This window comes from Aulonocara stuartgranti, assembly GCF_965226115.1.
Source record: "Aulonocara stuartgranti genome assembly, chromosome: 15".
In the NCBI taxonomy this organism is placed as follows: Eukaryota; Metazoa; Chordata; class Actinopteri; order Cichliformes; family Cichlidae; genus Aulonocara; species Aulonocara stuartgranti.
In genome coordinates, this window is record NC_138951.1 from 21,618,938 (window position 1) to 21,644,103 (window position 25,166).

The 25,166-nt window shown below is 39.3% G+C and overlaps 1 protein-coding gene and 1 long non-coding RNA gene across 2 annotated transcripts; both read right to left on the reverse strand.

Moving 5' to 3' along the window:
• Window positions 1-3,178: 3,178 nt before the first annotated feature.
• LOC309688543 (uncharacterized protein) lies at window positions 3,179-6,361 on the reverse strand. Its single transcript, XM_082504326.1, has 9 exons — window positions 6,250-6,361; window positions 5,761-6,107; window positions 5,626-5,651; window positions 5,382-5,458; window positions 5,166-5,234; window positions 4,234-4,320; window positions 4,131-4,159; window positions 3,568-3,630; window positions 3,179-3,391 (listed from the first exon to the last, which is right to left on the reverse strand). The coding sequence occupies exons 3-9, from the start codon at window positions 5,640-5,642 to the stop codon at window positions 3,296-3,298; spliced, it is 438 nt and encodes a 145-aa protein (XP_082360452.1). The 5' UTR covers window positions 5,643-5,651; window positions 5,761-6,107; window positions 6,250-6,361; the 3' UTR covers window positions 3,179-3,295.
• A 1,638-nt stretch (window positions 6,362-7,999) lies between these two features.
• On the reverse strand, window positions 8,000-13,165 carry LOC309689314. The gene is made up of 4 exons (XR_014271332.1): window positions 12,980-13,165; window positions 12,630-12,788; window positions 9,103-9,192; window positions 8,000-8,412 (listed from the first exon to the last, which is right to left on the reverse strand). It is a non-coding gene; the product is annotated as an uncharacterized lncRNA (long non-coding RNA).
• Between the last annotated feature and the right edge of the window lie 12,001 nt (window positions 13,166-25,166).

Here is a 25,166-nt window from a genome sequence, read left to right on the forward strand (position 1 = left end):
GGGTGAAGGGAGTATCTGCCATCAAACAAGAAGACAGCCGCATGTAACTACGACGGTGTTTGCTAGTTCACCTAATCTGCATTAATGTAATAACGTGGTTAGCCTACTCAACGTAAATTACACACGAACAACATTAAGCGACTCACCCAGAGAAGAACAGCTGCTGCTGCTGCCATCATCATCCATCATCATTTCTGCTACACTGGCAGGGCTAGGGGCCAGAACTCAAGCTCTTCGGGTTCTTGGGGGATGTTGCTAACTCCGGGTCGATAACAGGCACCACACCCGCAGTAGATGTGCTCGGTGTGGGCTCTTGCAGCAAGCTATCAAATACGGTGCATTTCTTGGCTTTAAAAAAAACCCCGCTATGCGTGGCCAGGTGTTTCATCAGATTCGAGGTGTTAACTCTTTTGCACAGTATCACCTTAAAGCACTTGTTGCAGGCTGCTGAGTTTGCATCTTTTGCTGTGAAGTACAGCCAGACTTTTGACCGCTTCGCCTTGGGCCTTTTTAATCTGTAGCTCTGCTCTAAAAGAACGTACGTACCTGGGCCCGCCTACTATCCTTGGAAAGGTAAAATGATTGGCTAGAATTCAAAGTGCGTGCCATAATGGAGTCGGATAGCAGTACCCATCCCTACTGAAGATATCTATCTATTCGGAACCATGATAACAGGGTTCTGGCTGATTGGAGCTGGCTTGGCCCTGGCTTATCGAAGAATTAAGAAAGCGGAACCGGCTATTCAAACCCCCACAAGGCTGCCCGCTGGAATTGAAACGATGGGACGAGGCATGAGTTCTTAAAATGGGCTCATTAAGTGCAGCACGGATAAGATCTTGGAGAAACTTGCGGCTGCCGTGAACACTCAGAATAACACCTCTGAGCGCAAATTGGATTACATCTTGGAGAAGCTCACTGGGGTCGTGAGTTCTCAGAATCGGCTCTTTGAGCACAAGAATGACAACATCACGGAGTGTAAGTTTGATAACATCATGGAGAAGCTCGCGGCTCTCCAACGGAAGATTGAGAGACCAGTGTCGCACTGTTAGAACAGCTTTGAAATTCACATGAGTTGTTCGCACTAAAGTAAAAAACCATCATCACTTCATGCAGCTACCACTTCAGTGCCAGCTGTGGTATCAAGGCTGGAGCTGAACAAAAACACCCTGATAACAGACTGTGCTTTGACTGTTCTTCCTATCCTACGCAAGGCCGGGTTGGCTGGAAGACTGTTTACTTCGCCTGGCAGGGTGAAGGACACTGTCTCAGCTGAACTCTGGACACATACACACAGACAGACGCTTCGACGCTTATTCCCTTCCGATGCAGATGGTGGATCAAGGACACCAGTGCACAGGCTGCAGGCCCGGATGCACTGCCTACACTGGCTGTCTCTCACCCTTTACCCATCCCTGTGTTTCTTTGGTGTATTAAGAGTTTTTTCATTTGCTATGTGCAGAGTAGGGGTTTTTTTCTGTTCTCAAACTGATCTTCCTGTTGGATCTTAGTCTGGGGGAGTTATTTTTTTCTCCTTATCTTTCCTCGTGTTGTGCATTTTCCATTGTTATACCTCTCTGACCTGTCTTCCCCATGTGATGTTTTCGTGCAATGTATGTATGGTCGGAGGGTATGATGGCGCCGCCATTGCGTGCAATTGGTCGGCAGCCTTAACATGAAATCTCCCACTCATGGGACTAATAAAGGTATCTTATCTTATCTTATCTTAAAGTGATGACATATGGGGAAATCTGTGCAAACAACTTGGTGAAAAGATGACACAGCAGCAGTGCCAATGTCAGTGCTTTTGAACCAAGTAGTTCTCCTTTTCAAAACAAAGACTGCAACACTTTCAATGTTGAGCTCCCATTTGAACAGTGGATACATATGGTTCCAGATCAAGTCACATACAAAAAGATTTTTTTCACAAAAAAGGGACTACACCATTTTGAAGCCAGGTAGATGGACTCATGTAGTAAACCAGGGAATCTGGAAACAGGTTAAAAGTACATGCACATTTCTAAACGAGCCAACGTAAATCCCACAACATTATCTTGTTTCATAAAAATCAGAGGCTTTTGTAAAACGTGTTGTGGCCTGAACCAGAACCTGAAATTCACTGCCAATGGTGCTGAAGTGTGTGATGGCAAATATGGATGAATCCATGCACACTGGTTTTCCTAAGATAGCCATGTTCGGAAATCTGTGGGCACACATAACAAAAGAACTTTGTGAAGGCAGACTGCAGCCCATGTGTGGAGAGAATCAGAGGCAGCAAAACTGTTGGACTTTGGTGATCCAGAGTGACCTCTGATGGCCTCTAGAAGCATATTTTTATTATTACCTTTAAAATGACAGCGGCACAAACTAACATTTTTGCAGCACAAATGTTTCATATCATTTTTTTTTTTTTTTGCTCTCTTTAATCTCATCTCTATGTCGTCTGCGTAAAAAATGCACCAACAACAAATCGTACTGTCTTTTGTGCATTATGATTATCTCTGTATACGTTCAAATTGTGGTTTGGAGATGGACAGTGAAGAAATAATTTCTCCTCAAATGTCTTATACCAAAAATAACGTGCCTTTCTTGAAAATTTACGGGTACAAGCTTTCATGGGTGTGAAGTCACCCTGTGATGTCTACCTGTTACCTGTGTTTGTTTTTTCAAAATTAAGTAATTAAAAAAACGTAAGATAAACATCTATAATTGCAAAATTGGACAAGTTTTCATTAAAATTCATTTTTAATCTAATCTAATCTAATTAAGTGAAATTACACCATGCTTCAAAATAATTGTGCCTTTTCTTGATAATACTTTTTTATTAGCACTCCCCTGAAATACATTTGCAGAGTAAACACAGGGACATTTTAGCTCTTAGGAAATGTAAATAGAAAAGTGACTGTACATTAATAACGCAGTAACAGAGATAAGATTGTACCGTAACAGGTGGGATGTTTGGCCTGCACCACATGTGGAAAACCTGGAAAAATGTATTAATATTCTGAGCTTGACTGGTATATTTCTCTAAAAGTTTAACAAGCATTCTTTCAGATCACATTATAACATTATGGATAATTAGAAATGTACTTTTTGCAATGTTACTATCTTGAAATGACACTGAATAGTGGGAATGACCCAAGGATGGCCTTGATTCTCGATTGACTCCCAGCATTTGCTATAATAGTTTTATGCTTGCCATTCAACAGCATGAAGTCTGTAATCACACATCCATTTACATTTTTATTTTTCTTAAAAAAAGATCAAATCCTTTTGCCATTTTCTCTATTTTCTTTTTTTATTGTGGGTTACTGGGGTTGACAGTGGCTGCAGGAGATGAAGAAACCATCAAAACACTGTAGATCACTGCATCACCTTCATCATCACCCTGAACCTGAAAACAAAGAGAATTGTCGGATACATAAATAAACATAAATTAACACTCTGTTAAAATAAGAGAGATAGAGCTCAACAAATTTTAAAGGTAAGTATGAATTATAATCTCAGCTTGCACACATTACCTATTAATATATCAGTATACAACATAAGCATCTATGAAAGACACGTTACCTGGGCTTTATTCTTGGCTTTCTTTCTGTAGCTGACGGTGGCATAGGAAACTTCATGCTCTACCTACACAGCGAAGAGCAAAATATCTCAAAAAGTTTACATGTTTTGACCTCTAACCTCAGGTTTTACAACTCATGGTCTGTCCCACTGTTATTCAGTCTAACTTCCTTATCTTTTATAAGATCTCATTGAGTCGCATGCACTTAACAAGCACATAGAAGAAGAAGTGGTTTTAACTGTGCTCTGACTGTACTGTGGGTGTGGTGTGGGATTTCCCATGCTGGGACTTTTTTAAGTAGCAGTCTGAGTCTCTGTAGAGTTCAAACTCAGTCCCTGGAAAATAGACAGTTACATCTGTTGGAAAACTGTCCTTTATAAAGACAGTTTAGTTCTTGTTAACACTCCTCAGAGATGAGCTGATTTGGTGTTTATTTGTCATTCTTATTTCCTACAACCATTTAAAAAAAAAAAAAATATATATATATATATATATATATATATATATATATATATATATATATATATATATATATATATTGGGGTTTTTTAAAAAAAAAACTCACAGTATCTTCATCTGTCTGTGTTTTGTTTGCTGGAAAGACAAAAACAATTAACTGTAACATTTACTGTTAAAAGCACATGTGTTTTAACTTTTGATGTTTTTACCTTTTGTTTTTCTCCATCTGATAACAGATGCAGCTGTTATCAAGAGCAAGACAAAACCCACAGCTGCAACGACGTACCAATGGATAGCTGAAACAAACCCAAAAAACAAACTTAAAACCATTTTCAGTGAATATTTTTTCAAACATTTAAAAAACTTTCTATGTATCTTAAACTAAGTCTACATGACACACAAAATATGCCTAACATTGTGTTCTATTTTAAACTGTGACACTGTTACCATAGCAAAAACAGAAACACACAAAAGCACAATGTGAATCATAGTCACTGCGTTTCAGATGTATGGAAGAAAAACAGTAAGGAGATTTTAGTTCAGACGTGTTATTTTACTTACAGACACATGTTGTTTCTGAAGGTATTTGGCTATTTCTTTTATTTAAATCAGTTTGAACACATAACTTAAAACATGTAAAATCAAAAATAAAATAAATACATCATGCATAAAGTCCTAAGCACAAACTAAATACATCCTTAATCGTTCCATAGGAATTAAGAGAGCAACTTGGAGTCAGATGCTACTAATCAAATGGACTTAACTGATCATCAAGAGTGGGCATTTCTATAGAAGAAGAAACTTTGACAGTTTACAGGTCTGAAGCTCTCGGATAGGTGTTAACATACAGCAACAACCTTACCAGCATTGGTCTAATTCCACCAAAGTCATATCAAAAAGTCAAAAAGACTGAGCAAGAATAGTTTCTTTGGAAGGGCTGCCAGGAGAAATTATGATAGACTGATATAGTCATAAAAGACTATTACTTCAAGTTAGTGCTGCGAAAGTTGACTCTGTAAGATATTGAATCATGGGGTTTATGCAGTTTTCACAGGACTGAATCGAGCTCTGTGAAAACGTTCTTTTTCATGTGACTGTATACCCATGCATGCAAGTAAAAAGTACATTACTGAATAAATACCTTGGGTATTGGACTGACTGTAGCCTGCTGGATTTTTTCTGGTTGGATTATTTGTCCTTTGTCTGTCACCTGAAATAAAATGAAAAAGACACAACCAACATGTTTTCATCTGTTGTTTAAAATTTTTTTTGCATAAATACAAAAGCAAACAAATAAATGTTTTGGGTGGGTTCAATCATCTTAAACAGTTGATTATTTTGTCTCCTGTTTTCTCACCTGATAGCTGAGGGCTGAAGGTAAACAGCTTCCCTTCTGTATGAGCATCATTCACTTCGCAGTCCAAAAGGTAATCTCTTGATGAGTAAACATGGTGAGACTTGAGTAAAGAGACAGTGGTGGAGCAGCCAGTCTGTAAAGTCACTATTTGACTGTTATCTCTGTCCACAGCTCGACCTTTAAACAGGCACCTCACTGTGTGATGACACTTTTCATATGTCACCACAGAGCAATTTATTGTCACCTTATCATTGTCCTCATGTTCAGTCACTGATGGAGATAACATGAAACAAAGACACCACAAATTCGAAAAATTAATTACTGCTGTCATTATTATTCTAAAAATCGTCCGCCTGAAAATATAATGTAAAATACTCACAGGTGAGTACAGAGAGATCAACCAAAGACTCGCTAACCAGACGTTTGTGTCTGTGCTTTTGAAGGTATCTGTATTGTTTACAGTAGTAAAAACCAACATCCTCGACTGTGAGAGTCTTTATAAGCAGAGAACAGTTTGCTGTAACACTCAGTCTGTCTGATGCATTTTTGGCTTTCCAAGCTGTCCAAAGCTGATCACTTCTATTAGTGTTCTGTTTCTTGAAGCAAAGGTCCACGTAGTCCCATCACAGTTATTCTGCTCATCTATCACATTTATACAAGGCAGAGTGACATCATCTCCAACTTTCATAAAAATGGATGTTTCATTTGCAGATACTGTTGAGAATTCTGAAAAGAAATATGAAAACTAGATTAGAATGCAACACTTTTCACAGTCAGAGTGAAGATCATTTTAGACAAAGGTTTATGATAAAGGTTTGGATTGTAATATTTAATTTTACTGCTATTAAAATGTTTCCTGTATTCTTACCTGCAATCTGAATGATTGATATCAGACATAAAAACATTTTACTCCATCTGAGCTCATCCATCGTGCTTCTCTGTCTCACTTCTTTCTTGTTCTCAATCTCGACTGTCACCGTCTCTGAGCTGATGACTCTTCAAGACTGTTTGTATTTCCCGTTATTCATCAGATATCACTTCCTCATCACAACTTTAGCAAATGACCTCAGGAGGTGCATCCCTACAATGCATTGGTGACAGTTATGTGTTTGACATTATATTAAAAAAAATGACTGAGGAAGTTGAATGTGTCAAGAGTTTTAGCTAAGATGTTTGTTAGAAAACAAACATCACATAGGAACAAACAGTTGAAGTGTCAAACTCCTGATTCACCTTTTTACTTTTACTTAGTTAAAGAAGTTGAATCATTATTCATCCGTGTGGAGTTGTTGTTGTTTTTTTACACAAGTATCTGTGCTTCTACTTAAGTGACTAATGTGTGCGAGAGGTAAGCTTTTTACAGAATTTCCAAGGACAACCAACATGAGGGAGAGCGTGCACATGTACAAACACACACACTCAGAGGGACAGAAAAAATAGTTTTGTAGTCTACAGGATGCTCACCTCTGGTTTCCAAGGTCAGCAAAACTCAAGTTGCAAAACATGCCTTCCTCAGTTAGAGGATGAATGATGTAACATTAATGGGTAGGTTGTTCATTTATAATATGTTTTGTGTTGTTACCTTTAAAATGAATTATCACATAGTGATATCATAGTGAGGTCACTTACTGAATGAATTTAGTAAACTTCCCTCTCTTTTCATTTAAATATCAAACAAAGGAAAATGAGGTTAAAGGTGTGAAGGCTATTAGTCTTTGCTTATTCTGAGAAAACAGACCATCTTCGTGATCATGTTTGCCACCAAACTTTCCCACTCAAGTCTTTATGTCCACTATTTTTCACACATTTATGTTGTTGTATTTTTTTTTTATTTTTTGAAACAAGTGGCTTTTTTATAAAAATCTTGTCCACTATCAGCTGAGTGGGCTGTGAGAGTTAAAAATGCCAGCAGAAACAGCCTGCTCCTGGTGTTCCAGATTAACTCGTGACCCATGACAAATGTGCCATGGGTCCAGACATTTCTGAACAGGCATCGGCGCAGTTGCCTTTAATGTCCTTTAGCACTGTTGCAGCAGTTTAATGTGTGGGAATATCACCAATTCAAAATCTCTGATTTTTCACATCTAAATATGCAGCAGTAGACTTAAAGATGAAATATTCACAGCGTTTATTTCCTGGTCTGTTGGCAGCGAGAAGCAACATCTGTATCACCATCAGGAGTTAATCTAACACCAGTGAAGCTAAAACACCAGCGTACTGTTTTACTGTTTTCAGACCCCCACTGACCCTAGTCTCACACAATATACACAAATGTAAAAAAACACAATCGAAAACCTTTTACAAATCAAGTTATATTATCATTAGCCATAACAAAATACATCATTACAAACCGGACAACACAGAGTGATGATTTCGGTTAGCTGTCAGCGATTCAAACTTTGACAGGTAGATGTTACAACACTGAACTATGATTGCCGTTGTGTTATTCCAATCTCAGTCATTGCAGAAAATGGCTTAAAAAATAACATCAACATTTCATTTTTTTAATATTATATATTGAAAATTATTATGGTAAAACAAAGAGGTGGACTCTGAGGCAGGCTTTAGCACTGGAATCAGGGAGTATGTGCAAGCTAGAGGGGATTGGGTCTTGCATCTGGGTTTGGAGAGTGATGGAGAAACAGAGCAGGCAGGGATACCAAGACTAAGTATTTGGTCTGGAGGAGACGGCCCGGGACATTTAAAATTAGTGACTGGAAAAATCAAGTGAAAAACAAAGAACTCAAGTAGCATTTTTTTTTTTGATGGAGACTGAGTGATGCTAAAGACAAACCTAACAACAATCTGAAGAGGAGTGAATTTATGATCAAATGTTTAAAGGCTCTGATTAGGGATTTGAGACATATGTGGCAGCCAAATGGAGCAGGGACGCAGAAGATGAATCTCTCATACTGTCCCACACACAAACAGAGGAGCGAGAGAAAGAGGAAAGGCAGAAGGAGAGATGTTGTGAGTCTGTATTCTTCACATACAAAATGCGATGAGATGACCTTCAGCAGCATTGGTAAACCTAAACAAATACACAAATTGGGGGGTGAGCTTGTGCATTTAAGACAAAGCCTGTTACCTTTAGAGCAGTCATAACAAAAAACATGTGAGATGTGTTATTTTGTGTTATTAAGATTAATATTCTCACCTGGCAATTGGGGGCTGAAAGGAAACGGCTGCACTTTGTTACTGTTCTGATTCATTACATTTAAAAAAATCATACAACTTTAACTTCGATCGTGGTAATGGCCTGTATTCGTATAGCGCTTTACTAGTCCCTAAGGACCCCAAAGCACTTTACACAAGCGGTCATCCACCCATTCACACACTGGTGATGGCAAGCTACATTATAGCCACAGCCACCCTGGGGCGCACTGACAGAGGCGAGGCTGCCGGACACTGGCGCCACCGGGCCCTCTGACCACCACCAGTAGGCAACGGGTGAAGTGTCTTGCCCAAGGACACAACAAACGAGACTGCCCAAGCCGGGGTTTGAACCGGCAACCTTCCAATTACAAGGCAAACTCCCAACTCTTGAGCCAGATGGCTGCAACCAGTTGGGGATGAGTGGATGGAGACCACTTTTCTCTTTATGTAGTTCTTAGGTTTGTCATTTATCAAATCTGACATGTCTAAATTAAGTGTACAAAAACATTATTAATCAAAAAAAATCGATAATTCATGACAAAAGGATGAATGTTTGAGTGACTACCTTTTGAAATATCCTTCACGGCTGTGGTTGTTACAGATGTTGTGCTGCTTACAGTTTTTCTGGCTGGATTCTTTGTTTTGTTTGTCCCAACTAAATAAATGAAAAATCATAATCAAAACATTTTTCAGTTTTTTCATTTGTTGTGAAAAAAAAGAAAAAGAAATCTGCATCCAAACTTTGTATCCCGCCATTCATGTTCAACAACTGATTGTAATCTCACCAGCTTCCTCACCAGAGGCCTGATGGATAATGGTAAAGAGTACTTTGCTTGTGTTAGTATGAGTTCCTTGACACTTCACTATATTATCCCTTGAGACGTTTGAATTGTGAGAATTTCACACAGTGGTGAAGCAGTCAGTCTGTGATCTTTCTGTTAGGTTGTTAGTTCTGTCTACATTGTAACCATTTAACAGCCATTTCACTGTGTGGCGACAGTCCTCATATGTCAGCAGAGAGCAGTTTAACGTCACTTCATCAGTGTCCTTATCTTCAGTTACTGTGACTCCAATACATATACATGTGAGACAAAGATAGCACAGATTAGACAAATTAATCACTATTATGATAATTACTGTTATACTGCAAGGTTATTCTAAAAATGCAGTTTCAGCTCCAAATACAGTGGTATGCAAAAGGTTGGGCACCCCTGATAATTTTAATGATTTTTCTTTATAAATCATTGGTCACACCTCCTCTATTCACCCTGCTCACTCCTCCCCATCCCCAACAATAGCATCCAATACACATTCAACACAAGGCTCCAGTCTGTCTCTCTCAACCACCCAGGTTAGGAGGGAACTGAGGAGGATTAAAGCCAAGAAGGCAGTGGGTCCAGATGGAATCAGCTCAAGGGTGGTCAGGCCCTGCACAGATCAACTGCATGGCGTGATGGAGCACATCTTCAACCTGAGCCTGAGGCTGGGGAGAGTCCCACAGCTCTGGAAAACCTCCTGTGTTGTACCAGTGCCAAAGACTTCATGTCCCAAGTACCTCAACAGCTACAGGCCGGTGGTTCTGACATCCCACCTGTTTAAGACCCTGACTCAGGTTCGGCCCCTGGTGAGCTCATCACTGGATCCACTTCCGTTTGCCTAACAGCCAGGCATTGGAGTGGATGATGCCGTCATTCACCTCCTACATTGTTCCCTCTCTCACCCGGAGACTGCTGGGAGCACTGTGAGAATCATTTTCTTTGATTTCTCCAGTGCCTTCAACACCATTCTTCTCACAGTCCTGAAGGACAAGCTGGACAACACAGGAGTGGACCATCACCTCACTACATGGATTCTGGACTACCTCACTGACCGACCTCAGTATGTAAGAACTCAGGGCTGTTTGTCGGACAGGCTCGTCTGCAGTACGGGGGCCCCACAGGGAACAGTTCTGGCTCCGTTCCTCTTCACCATCTACACGGCAGACTTCTCCCACAACTCCACCCAGTGCTTCTTTCAGTTCTCTGATGACTCTGCTATATCAGCCTCATCACTGATGGGGATGACAAGGAATACAGAGAACTGACCCATGACTTTGTGGACTGGTGCCAGCAGAACTACCTCCAGATAAACACTAGTGAAACCAAGGAGCTGGTGGTAGACTTCCACAGGCACAAACATCCTCACCTGCAACCACTAAGCATTCAAGGTATGGACATTAAGGCTGTGGACAGCTACCTTGGTGTTTATCTGAACAATAAACTGGACTGGACTCATAATTCAGACGCCCTTTACAGAAAAGGGCAGAGCAGGCTGTACCTACTGCGGAGACTCAGGTCGTTTGGAGTGAAGGGCCCACTCCTGAAGACCTTCTATGACTCTGTGGTGGCCTCAGCCATCTTTTACAGTGTGGTCTGCTGGGGTGGCAGCATCTCTGGTAGGGACAGGAAGAGACTGAACAGGCTGATCAGAAGGGCCAGCTCTGTTCTAGGATGCCCTCTGGACCCAGTGGAGGTGGTGAGTGACAGGAGAATGGTGGCTAAGCTGTCATCCCTGCTGGACAACATCTCCCACCCCATGCAGGAGACTCTGACAGCACTGAGCAGCTCCTTCAGTGGCAGGCTGCGGCACCCAGGGTGTGGGACGGAGAGATTTCGTAGGTGTTTCCTCCCCACTGCTGTCAGACAACAAAGACTTTGCACCTGACCAAACACACACATCCACACATGTGCAATAGCATTAACACTAAGTGCAATACTCTTTTTCTGACAACGTTGTCATACTCAGTATAGTATTTGTATTCTATTTTATTGTATTGTATACAGTATTATATTTTATTCTATTCTATTGTGTACAGTTGTGTATGTTGGGTCTAAACTCAGACCCCGCTGATCTAGGGACTTATTCCCATGAAGGAAAAACACAAGGCAACAGCGGTTGATCGATTTACTTGCGCAAGGGAGGCCTCATCGGTATCTCAGGAACGCACTTCGAATCCTACCACAAAATGACCCCGACTCCAGCCTCCGCTCGCTGCCTTTTATTGGAAAAATAGTTACAATACACAATAGTGTACACAAGCACCTCCCCTCGTACAACCCCCCTTGGTTACAAAGACAATGCACTGTGTGTGTGTGTGTGTGTGTGTGTGTGTGTGTGTGTGTTTGTGTAAGCATGTGTGTGATAATGTGTGTGTGTGTGTCATGGGGGTGCGTTTGTGTGACCTCCTGATCACAACTGTTTCTAACAACATCCTTGGTCATAAAAAGGTAACCCCCCCCCCCCCACACACACACACACACACACACACCCACACCCAACACATGGCTCAATTCCTGTATTGGTTCACCATACACAACACAGTGAAGCCATAAAAAGGGCAGAAAGCTTACCAAACATCAAACAAACCTTTACATGGGATGTGCTTGTGATAAAACACTACAACCTCACCCCAGAACCTCGAGAGGCTTGGGAGGGGGACAAAGGAATGTCTTGATCCTATAGTTTGAACTAAGACTTTACAAATTTAAGAAACACAATGACACATTCAACAATTTGACTTAACAGTGTACAGTATCTTATTCTTACTCTTATGCTATTCCAGTGTTTTTCTAATTTTTACTATGTAACTTTGCACTGTCCACTTTCTGCTGTAACAAAACAAATTTCCCACGAGTGGGACTAATAAAGGTGATCTTATCTTATCTTATATGCACCTGCCTAATTTTGTTTAAATAACTATTGCACACCTTCTTTAAATCCTATAATCATCATGTCACTTCTCAAATATCATTGTGTTCATCTGCTATATAATATATTTAAATTAAATTGCTCATCCAAACAACCAATGATTTAAAAAGACAAATCATTAAAATGATCAGGGGTGCCCAAACCTTTGCGTACCACTGTTTGGTAAATACTCACATGTGATGACAGCCAGATCAACCAAAAACTCAGAAACTAGATGTTTACGTTCTCCCAGTTTGTACTGCTGACAGTAATAAAAACCAACATCCTCAGCTGTGAGCTTCTTTATAAGCAGAGAACAGTTTGCTGTAACACTCAGTCTGTCTGATTTCATTTGGGCTTTTTTACCAATCTCTCCAAAGGTGATCACTTCTGTTGCTGTTGTGTTTTTTGAAGCAAAGGTCCACGTAGTACCATCACAGTTATTCTGGTCCTCTATCACATTTAGACAAGGTAGAGTGACGTCATCTCCAACTTTAATAAAAATCGAGGTTTCAGTTGCAGATACTGTTGAAATGATGGAGGAGAAACATAAAAATAAATAAAAATAGAATACAGCATTTTTTAGAATCGGATTGAAGACCAATTTAGACACAAGTTAACGAACATGTCCTGAGCTCCCCTCAAACAACAGAGCATGCTCAGCAGTTTACTGTAAAGGTGTTTTCCTGCTATTAAAATGTTTCCCGAATTCTTACCTGCAATCTGAATCACCAGCATCAGACATAAAAACATTTTAATCCATATGAATTCATCCATCGTGCTTCTCTGTCTCATTTCTTTTCTTGACTGTCAACGTTTCTGAACTGATGACTATTTAAGACTGTTTGTACTTCCTGTCACTACTGAGGTGTCACATCCTCTTCACAACTTTAGCAGTTTTCTTTTCATGTTTACATTCCATAGGTGCAGTCTTTCTCATTTTCTCAGAAACGCATGAAGTAATTTGTTTTTATGAAGGGATATTATTGCACAAAGCAATTATAAGACTTACCAAGTGCACATTGTGTCTGTTTTCACAGTGCATTTGTGACAGTGATGTGTTTAATAACCTGAAAAGACGTTGACCGAGGAAGCTGAATCTGTGAAGATTGTTAGTCAAGATAAATGTTTCCATTAATACAGCCCCTCTTTCCTCTAATGTTAGAAAACAGACAGCACAGCAGAACAGACAGTTGTAGTCCCAAAAATACAGTTCAGGTTGTTTACAAGTTAGTTCATTAACAATTAATAAAACAAGAAATAAAAGCTGTTCATAAATCCATACATGATTTTAAACACCTGCTCAGACCTGTAGTTTACAAGTGAGTGGGCCGAGTGGATGGCCTACTGAAAGACTGAGGACCTCTGGTGGATAGAATGGGTAATACATGAATAGAAGTGCTCAGAGCTAAACTGTGACACTTAGAAACTGTGTTCTGCACAAGCAGGGTGCGATTTTTAAAAAATTAAAAGGTAATGTTTTTTTTCTTTTGTGACAACACAAAATGTCATCAATTAAAAAGAATATCAGTCAGATATTTCACTACAATAGATTCCTAAAAACAGTCTGCTTTGATGTCTCTGAAGGTTCTCAGTCATCCAGGTCATTGTAGTCTAAGGAGCTTGGAAAGTAAAGCATCTGGACTTCTTTAAGTTGTTTGAAGACGTTTCACCTCTCATCCGAGAAGCTTCTTCAGTTCTAGGGTCAAATGGTGGAGCTTCACCCCTGATCAGATTTGCACACTGTTAGACCTCTGCCTTACCACCACATATTTCAAATACAACGAGGGTTTTTAGAGACAATAACATAGATGTGCCATGGGCTCCCTGGTGTCACCTATTGTAGCCAACCTTTACACTGAGGAAGTGGAAAGAAAGGCTCTTGGCTCTTTTAAAGTGAGAGTACCCAGCCACTGGTACAGATTCGTGGACGACACCTGGTTCAAAATCAAAACCCAAGAAGTGGAATCCTTCACTGCTCACATTAACGCTGTGGATAAAAACATAAAGTTGACCAGGGAAGACACAAAGGATAACAGTAACGTGGCACACAGCGTGGAAAAAGGCACATACCTTTGACGTTGCGTGATGAACTCCGTATTCCTCGTCCACACGTTAACACAAAAACTGAGATTTTGCGGAGATTTAAAAAATCTCTGTTTTTGGGGATTTGAAACACCGTTTAAGTGTGGAAAAAATTGTCATATAGGCTTTTACAAGTCAACGAGCGCAAAAAAACAACAACTTAAAAGCCTCTGGAATTAAATAATGGTACAGAAATAATGCCTCATCTGCATAAGAAAAATTACCAGCACTGGGTCAGTACGAGGAAAATTTCTTTTGCAGTTCATCTCAAATGATGACTTGCGCTTTGGGATCTTTTAAACATCATTAGGCGCATTGCTGCGCACCGTCTGTCCCGTCTGTGAGCACAAAACAAGCACTCACAAAGCAGCAGTTTGGGGATGACTTCAAACACATGGGTCCCTGTCGGACTATAGGAAAACCCGGACATTTTCATCAATCTCCAAAATCCCCCCGGACGCCCCGGACAGAACGTGAAAAGTGGACATGTCCGGGGAAAAGAGGACGGTTAGTCACCCTAGGAAACCTCAACATTGAAGTTTACTGAAAGCCCACACACACGGACCAGTACCTCGTCTTTGACTCCCATCACCCTCTGGAGCACAAACCTGGAGTAATCAGGACCCTACAACACTGAATGTAAAATGTTCCCTCTAAGCCTGAAGGGAAAAAGAGGGAACACATATGAAGGTGGCTCTTAAAACATGCGGTTATCCTAATTGGGCTTTCATCAAGTCAGCAAAGATGCACAGAAAAGAAGATCAGACAGCAACTAGGGAGGATCAGAAAGACAAACGCAACAACATTGTCATCCCCTATGTAGCCGGTGTATCAGAGAAACTCAGGAGAGTCTTCTCCAAGCACAACATCCCAGTGTCCTTCAGGCCCAGCAACACACTCAGACACTGGGACACTTCCACAGGGCTTAAATCTGGGACTATCAACCATTTGACCATAGAACTGAAGAAGCTTCTCGGATGAGAGGTGAAACGTCTTCAAGCAACTTAAAGAAGTTGAGTGTCCTATGCCTAAGACCCTCTTTTACCCACATCTACAAATCTCTTTACAGGGAATCCATTGACCCTGTTCAGCCCAGTAATCTTGCTCTATGCACAAGTGTTAATGTATAAAGTATTGAATAAAGGATTAACACTAGCATCCCCAGGCTTCTACCTTTCTACCTATAAAACCCGAGAGCAGTCAAATGGTGGAAGTGGAAGCTAAATTGGCTAGTCATTCATATGTATATTAGGTCGTTACCTAGGAATTCTGGAGGGAGGGGAGTGGGGGTGAGTGATTGAGGGGGTGGGGGAGTGGAGTGTTTCAGTGTTTCAGTTTGCCATCTTAGGGGGAAATCAACACATGTCCTTTGTATGTCCTTTGTTGCTGACATTTATTGATAAAAACAGTACAAAAAACCAACCATTTGTACACATATTTACAAATGGCCTGCTGAGTGGTGCATGGAGCATGTTCATTGGTTCATGGACCTCCCTGAACTAATGGCATTTATGGCAGCAACAAAAGCGGTGAGCTTCCTTTTGTGTTTCATCTTGATGCATTCTCAATCATCCAGGGAAACAAATCTCCAAAAGTCACCAACTTGGAGTGTTTCAGTTTGCCATCTTAGGGAGAAATCAACACACATGGGTGTATGTCCTTTGTTGCTGACATTTATTGATGAAAACAGTACAAAAAACCAACCATTTGTACACATATTTACAAATAATGATAAAAAGTGAGTGAGTACATTTCAACATTTTCAGCAATCACTCACAATCCTGGCACTGCCACGGTATCTGTCGTCTGCATTTACCACATGTGTACCTGTAGCAGTGAACACATCGCACAGTGGCCTGATTTTTTTTGCATCTGTGTACTTGGATTTTAGGTCGCAAGCCACCCAAAACTTGCTCCATGCACCACTCAGCAGGCCATTTGTAAATATGTGTACAAATGGTTGGTTTTTTGTACTGTTTTTATCAATAAATGTCAGCAACAAAGGACATACAAAGGACATGTGTTGATTTCTCCCTAAGATGGCAAACTGAAACACTGAAACACTCCACTCCCCCACCCCCTCAATCACTCACTGAGTGATTGAGGGGGTGGGGGAGCTGCTAAAAGCGGTGAGCTTCCTTTTGTGTTTCATCTTGATGCATTCTCAATCATCCAGGGAAACAAATCTCCAAAAGTCACCAACTTGGAGTGTTTCAGTTTGCCATCTTAGGGAGAAATCAACACATGTCCTTTGTATGTCCTTTGTTGCTGACATTTATTGATAAAAACAGTACAAAAAACCAACCATTTGTACACATATTTACAAATGGCCTGCTGAGTGGTGCATGGAGCAAGTTTTGGGTGGCTTGCGACCTAAAATCCAAGTACACAGATGCAAAAAAAATCAGGCCACTGTGCGATGTGTTCACTGCTACAGGTACACATGTGGTAAATGCAGACGACAGATACCGTGGCAGTGCCAGGATTGTGAGTGATTGCTGAAAATGTTGAAATGTACTCACTCACTTTTTATCATTATTTGTAAATATGTGTACAAATGGTTGGTTTTTTGTACTGTTTTCATCAATAAATGTCAGCAACAAAGGACATACAAAGGACATGTGTTGATTTCTCCCTAAGATGGCAAACTGAAACACTCCACTCCCAAACCCCCTCAATCACTCACCCCCACTCCCCTCCCTCCAGAATTCCTAGGTAACGACCTAATATACATATGAACGACTCCAGCATTTGACTGACTGCTCTCCGGCTTTTAAAGGTAGAAACGCAAAATGATGACTCCGCAGGGGTCTAAGGTAGAAAACCAAAATGACTGCTCTCCGGGGGTCTATTAATTAGAAGAAAATTACACCAAAACTGAATAGAAATACATTTTAATTTATGATTACTATATCACGAGCAACAGTATTGATGCAGATTCTGTCATTTATCAAAACCAACATCCTTTTATAAAAAATGAAATGAAAATTTAAATACACGTCTAGACTGAAGTAAAACAAAGAACCAATCATTTTTAGTAAAATTACTTTAGCATCTGTTTTATATCTAACGTTTAACCAATTATAAAAGTTGATACCGATGACTGAACAGCAACTGGAATTGATTTTGATGATGATCATTGCAGTCAGATGGAAGTAGCAGAGTCTCCAATATTTTCAGACTTTATTGTAACATGATCTTCTTTGTTATCAAAATGTACCTGTAGAAAAAAAAACCCCAAACAAACCAAAACCAAAATAAGATGCATCAGATCATAAATTATGTAATAATGATAAATACATTGTTGTAATTATCTTTAGTTTCCATTATAAATCTTTTCTCTTCTTTTGTGTTTTTGAATATTTGGTACTTTTCTCAGTGTTTTCCGCCAATCTGTGCTTTACTGTTTGTTTGGTATCTATTGTTTCTTCAGTTAGTCAGTTACTTCCTGTTTTATTTTGAAGGCTAATTTATCACGTGCCTTTTTGTGCCTTTTTCTACCTTTCTTTATTCCTCTTCCTATCATGTGGACGTTGTAAGTTTCCTTTGTCCTTTTCTCCTGTTGAATACCATTTTCACTCAATTTTGTTCTCCTTATGTTGTGTCTAGCTTTTTACTTTTCCGCTACCACTGAGCAGCCTTTTTTTGTTAACTTGTAATTTCTAGTTCAAGTTGTTGAGTTTAGTTGTACTTACTGTGGTTTTATCCATCAGTGTTTTGTTCCCTAAAATGAGAGAAGGAAGTCAATTCCAGTTTAAAATAAAAATGAAAATTTATTCAAACTTATCATTTTTAAATTTACCTTTAACTTCTATCCATATTTTGACTGTTACAGCAGTTATTAAAAGTGTTGCTAAACCCACAGAGACAACAATGGGCCTCAAAGAAACAGAAAAATCTGTAAAAAGGATTAAAAAAAAGATTTTGGTTGCAGTTTCCTGTTTAGTGCAAATGTCTTAAAATATGTCTTAAAATAATCCATCCATCCATTCGCTTCTGCTTATCCTTTTCAGGGTCGCGGGGGGTGCTGGAGCCTATCCCAGCTGTCATAGGGCGAGAGGCAGGGTACACCCTGGACAGGTCGCCAGTCTGTCGCAGGGCCAACACACAGGGACAGACAACCATTCGCACTCACTTTCATTCACACATTCACACCTAGTGGCAATTTGGATTATCCAATTAACCTATCCCCACAAGCTGCATGTCTTTGGACTTCAAAAACTTGAAATCCATCCAGTAAATGATTATGAGCTCACCTGTGTCTTGGCCAGAGCGCTGATTGCTGATGAAGGTAAACTGCTGCACTTCTCCTGTGCCAGTATCAGTCACTTCACATTTCACTGAGTTATATTTTAATGAGTATAATTCATGGGATTTTGGAAAAGACACAGTGGTGGAGCAGTCAGTCTGCATGGTCAATACTTCTTTGTTATCTTTGTCCACATCTTGACCGTCAATCAGCCACTTCACTGTGTGATGACACTCTTCATATGGCAGCACAGAGCAGTTTAAAATTGCCTTACTATTGTCTTTATGTTCATTCACTGGTGAAGATGGAGATAATGTGAGAGAAAGAAATTAAACAACCACATTGCTGGAATCTTTATGCCTGAAGTTTCAGTTTGAGCAGACAATATTTTTTTTAAGTGTAAATACTCACAAGTAATAAGAGAGAGATCAACCACCAACTGATGAAGTAGAGAGTGTTGCGCTTGTTTTTCCCCCAACTTGTATTGCTGACAAAAATAAAGACCAACATCCTCAGCTGTAAGCTTCTTTATAACCAGAGAACAGTTTACAGCAACAGTCAGTCTGTCTGATTTAGATTTGGCATATTCACCAATTTCCCCAAACCTGAACAGCTCTGCTGTTGGTTTGTTTCTTGAAGCAAAGGCCCACATTGTATTGTTACAGGTATTCTGGTTATCCATCGCATTCAGACAAAGCAGAGTGACGTCATCTCCGAGTTTCATAACAATGGATGTTACATTTGCAGTTCTTGCTGACAGGATTGGAGAGAAATAAGAAAGTAAGTTAAATACAAAAGTTGGTTTTTTTTTAAAGAAAAAGAATTAAGATAGTTTAGACACAATATTATGCACGTGTCCAACACTCTTTTTTGTAGAACAATGCTTTTTTATGCCACACATATTTCCTTTTCCAAAAGCAGCACTGTAGACCCTGTGTAGGCGCCTAGTGTTATTTTTTCCTTTATTTCTTTTACTTTCTTATATTATTCATATAATTATCCTTGTGGGTATTATGCTAAAGTGGACAGGGAGTGAAGACCAGGTTGGCAAAAGATGGGAAAAGAAAATGAAGGAATAGAAAAAATAAGGGACAGAAGGGTTAGGGGGAAACCCTGAAGGGAAACAAAAGGGGGATAGTTAGATAGGGAAACGTCGATGATGAAGCAAACATCAGCACTTGCTGTGTCTCCAAGTGCTGCATCTGTAACAAAATACAAAATATCAAACCTGAAAGACAAAACAGAGAAAGGTACACAAGCAAACATGTCATTTTGCTGTGTGTTTAGGTGGGTGGGAAACTGCAACAATGCTCGCCTATAAGTGCCCCAGGTGGGCAGAGAATGACTGAGGAAACCCCAGACCTGAGGCCACACATCAGGATGATGTGCGTCCACCCCAGAAGGAGGAGGCCATGGTGGAGTTTGCATAGCCAAGAGCAGCAGTGTCAGGGAACCGGAAGCAGCAGGCAAACCTCCCACCACAGAAGCCTTAAAGAGGGATAAGTATGGGTTTGCCTGACTCACACAGCCCAAGAGTACAGGCATACCATGGTATTGTTTGCTGTGCACTATTTATAATAATGAAGTGGATTACTGTGCAGTAGATGAAAACATAGCACAAATTTGATTACAAATATGAGTCTGAGAGAAGGCGACTGATTCAGAACCTTAGTAAAATGGAAGTTAAAGAGGAACGCATTTGGCTTCCATGCAAAAAGAATTGAAAAAGTGAAAAATATTCTGACAATTGCGAAAATGGAAAACATTTTCATATTTGGCTGGGCTGGTTGTCTTTGAGGATAAGTGACAAAAGATCTCGTGAAGAGCCATAAAGACACCTGGTATAAAACAGTATAAAAATCTGCCAGAAAATCTGAATAAGCAAGTAATTTAAAGTAGCAGTTTTTTTGGGTTTTTTTGAGAAACACTCTACACATATCTTATTTACCTTAAGACACATATGAAACCCACACTGTGGGCTTGGGTGGGGTTAGGTCTGGGCACACCTGAGGCTAGCACCATGGAAAATGTATACAGTTATGTATCTGACAATGACCAAAACACTTCTCCAAGGCAACAAAAGAGTTTGCTGAACTTCAGTCCTACTGACAGGGACGTGCAGAGGGGGGGGGCTAGAAGGGCTTGAGCACCCGCCCCTTTCCTGATGAGTGCCCAAAGTGCCCTTTTGTTGAGGCAACTTTTAAATTTTTTTTATTTATTTATTTATTTATTTTTATGTGTGTGTGCGTGCGGAGTCCTGTCTGTGCCCCTCAACAATAATATTTAACTATTAATCACAGTTTTGCTAAATAAAAGGATCTGGCTTGCATCAGTCACATGATCACATTTAACCAATGATCGCCCTCGACGGCAGAACGCGCTGGTTACGACCCGGGAACGAGCTCACAAAGAGCACGCGCATTTTTTGCGGTCCGGAGCTGTAGGAGAAACACAAGTTAACTCAGAGACACAGACTGATGCGACAAAACCAGTAAGTAGGTGTACAGCGTACACTGTAGTGTGTAGCACCCAGGAGTATTAGCTTATTACGTACACGTTGGTAAGCTGTCTTGTTGCAACTGACGAACTGAAACAAACGAGCGTGCTGTGTGTGCAACAGCGCGACAAACATTACCTGTCCTTTTATTAACTGCACAAGTAGTGCTGGTCATAGCTGCTGGCTACCTGTGTAAGGCTGTCATGGGTCTGTAGCTCTGTCACCGTTTTAGGGAACATATTTAGTTTTAAAGTATTTAGAACATATTTAGTTTTAAAGTATTTAGAACATATTTAGTTTTAAAGTAAGTTTCTGGGCATTTCCTGCCTTTCTGGAGGGATTATATTTCACTAAAAAACGATCTAATATGCATGTCCACATAATAATTATTATAATTAGAATATATTAAAAAACACACGCTGTATTTTAAAGAACATACATTAAGAAGCAGATTATATTAGATTTATATTTTAAATAAGACAAAAGTTGGATTTTACAGCAGTAAAATGATTGTATCTCTACAGTTTAAAAATGTAATAAGCTTTGCCCTGCACAGAGTGGATAGTGAAACAAATGGAATCATCATAAATACATTATTTCATATTTATTACTTCCCCCTCCTCATTGCTTTATTATTGTAGCTCTAGTAATAAATAATAATGTAAGGATGCCCATAGTATATACAGTATTCTGAAGAAGGTCTAAAATGTCACTGTGTGTGCATGTGTGTGTTTTATTTAGCTGGATTTAAAAAAATATTACTCATGATATAACATTGTGCAGACATGGCTGGTAAGGACATGAGGAGGAAACAGTAGGAGCTGTGTGAGGCTACTAAAGGCAGTGCTATAACATTTTTCTGTCATCATTTTATTATAGATTAAGTGCAAGAGTTGTTAGGTGTGGATAATTAGATTATAGTTTATTGCAATAGCAAGTTGTGCCTTGTTCTCAGGTAGACAGCAAGTGGAGAGTGATATATGAAATGATGGGAAGGAAGGAAGAAGAGAAGCAAAGAGTGATTCACAGGCAGAGCCGAGTTTATGTCACAGTTTTTCGTTGCCTTATGGTTCCAAGCGCTGTCACCAATCTTTGCATTTTGTTATTATCTCATGACACTTGTTTAATCAGCTACCATCTCTCCTGTGGACTTTTTACTGTCTACAGTCTCAGATCAACACAGCCCTGCCCTTCCCATATTAGATTCTTGATGAATGTTTGTTGTTGTTATTCAGCATGGTTCAATGTGCCCCTTTTTAACTTTGAGCACTCGCCCCTTTAAACCTCTCTGCACGTCCCTGCCTACTGACAATCTGTAGAGAGAGCTGGAGCTTTGAGTTGCCCAGCAGCAGCCAAGAAACAAAGGATTTAGAGAGTGTGTATAAAGAGAAGTGGGCCAAAATCCCTCCTGATAAATTTAGATTTATGTGTATTTACATGTTTGAGGCTCTATGTAAAAAAGAAAAATATAAAAATAGTTAAAAGAAATAATTAAATCACGACTGGCCTCCCCAGACTTTGGACAAGCAGTGTGGGATCATTTTGACAGAAAACAGAGCAAAAGGCAGCCACCATCCAAAGAAGAGTTTTGAATGTCTTTCAAGAAGCCTGGAGAAATATTTCAAAAATTTGCAAGAAAGCTTGTCTAAGAGAGTTTAGGCTGTGTTGTAGAATAAAGGTCGTCATATAAAATTGTGTTTTGCTGCACATATTTCCCATGGAAAGTGACTAAACAAACAAGTACCTAGAAAATGATGAAACAAAGAGGCACACGAAAACTAAACTATTACATACCAAGACTAAGAAAAAGATCACCACAACAATAAACACGGTCCAAAATTCCATAAACCAAAACAGCACCCAACAACCTTACCTGTAATCTGAATCAGCAGCAATGCAAACATTTGAATCCATATGAATTCATCCATTGTGGTTCTCTGTCTCACTTCTTTCTTGTTCTTAATCTTGATGGGGCTGCATCCGATGGCTCTTTAAGATCGTTTGTGTTTCCTGTGATTAGTGAGATGTCACTTCCCTGATGTTAACACACCAATGGTGCAACACATTTCAAAATCATAAAGTTATTTTTAACAGGTGCATGTTGTTTCCGTTCCCTCAGTGATGTGTTTGACACCACGAAGAATTAAAAATGACTGAGGAGGCTGAATGTGTGCGTGTGCATCAATGCAGCTTCCTTTAATTTTTAAAAGAGTCTATTAGAAAAAAGAAAGTACAGAGGAAAGGCAACGCACTTTAAAAAACATTCATCTTCTAAAACTTATCAGGGTTTGGTTCGTCGGAGCAAAAGTGTCAGCAGAGAAGACGACTTTCTTCATCCTGGCCCCGCTCCGGTTCATTTAGTTGCTCCCAAGATAGCCAAGCAATATAATCTTTTTACTGTGTCCTGGGTCTGCTCCAGAACCTCCTCCTGCTAGAACATGCTCAGAATACTTCACCCTGGAGGCATCCAGCCATCCTAGACAGTTGCCATGTTGTCATGTTTTTTATAAAGTGGCTAATTTTGGGAAATTGATTTGAACATAACATGAAAATATGTAAGTAACAAAATGAAAAATGACATGTACATATAACAGGTAACTGTGTGCCTTGTAAGTGTGCTTTTTCAGTTTTTCTGGTTTGTTTTTGTTTTATCTTAATAAACAAAATAACACAAACAAAAATGTTTTAATATTTTTCATCTGTTTTTTTTAATCTTCTTCATGATCTCACCTGCCTCTTCATGTGTGGGCTGAGGGGTGAAGGTAGACAGTGGCACTTCCTGTGTTAGTTATAGTCATTTCACACTTGAATAAGTGACATGCTGGAGAGTATAAATAAACAGTCACTCATTTCTCATCACAGTCTAAGGACACTCTTTATATAGCTCAAGATAAACCAGCTTGAAATCATCGTATCATTGCCCTTATGTTGAACCCTTGGTAAAAAAATAATCTAATTTATTGTTATTATTATTACTATGTTTTTAGTTTCTTGTTAATCCATTTATCAGATGAAGAAAGGTGAACATTGTTTCATTTCCTGCTGTGTGTTTGTGGCAATAACGTGTTTGACATCTTCAAAAATAAGATGACCGATGAAGTTGAATGTGTGAAAACTGTCAGTCAAAATAAATATCAACAGTTCCTCTTTCTGTTACTACCTTATATTAGAATAATAAAATGAAGTAGAAAAGAACAGAAAGACTTATTACTGTGAACTAAAGGGGATGTGTCTTACAACAGCAGTAGAGGCCTGCACATTTGAGCTTTTGAAAATGACCATATGAACACCCTAAACAAGAATAGTCAACACGCTGATGATCTAACTGAGTCATCTCCAGTTATGCTGAGCCACAGTACTTATCTTGACTATATTCTTTTCTTTAAATTAAATTTTATTTTTTGCTGGAGCTTTTCAAAAGGATGTAAATTTTATGCCATAAAGCTGGGAAAAGTTATAGTGCTAACCAGGTTTGATTCACACCAGTGTGACTGCTGTGCGTTTCTATATTAACACCACAGACATCAGGTGCTTTTTTCATGCTGTCTGATGATGTTCATGACTTTTTTTTTAGAACTACAGTTGGTGTTTATTTCTGGCAAAAAACCCAACTTTGTTTATTTTTTATTTTCTTTCTAGTGAAATGTAGTGTATTGAAGTTCCCTGAAAACAAACAATCACACGAAAACCTTAAAACTGAACACAAATACATTTTATTTGGAGATTACATTACATACAGATGAATCCCAAAGTGGTGCGAGATCAATAATTAAATATATCTTCAGTCAAACTGAAAGGAAAATAGTTTGTAACACACAGCCAATTGTTCATATTAAAATAACCTTATTACTTGTTTTAACCCTGTAACACCCAACTCGTCAAAAAAAAACCCCCAGAAAATTCTGATTTTTTGTTTTATTATTTTGTGTATTAACCCTTATAACACAATCCTTTTTTTTGCTACATCATGTTGTTTGTTATATATTTTTATGATATATTATTTGTTGCATCACATTTAATACATTAGGCATTTTTAGCAAGTTTTTTTTAGACAATTTTAGACAAAAAACAT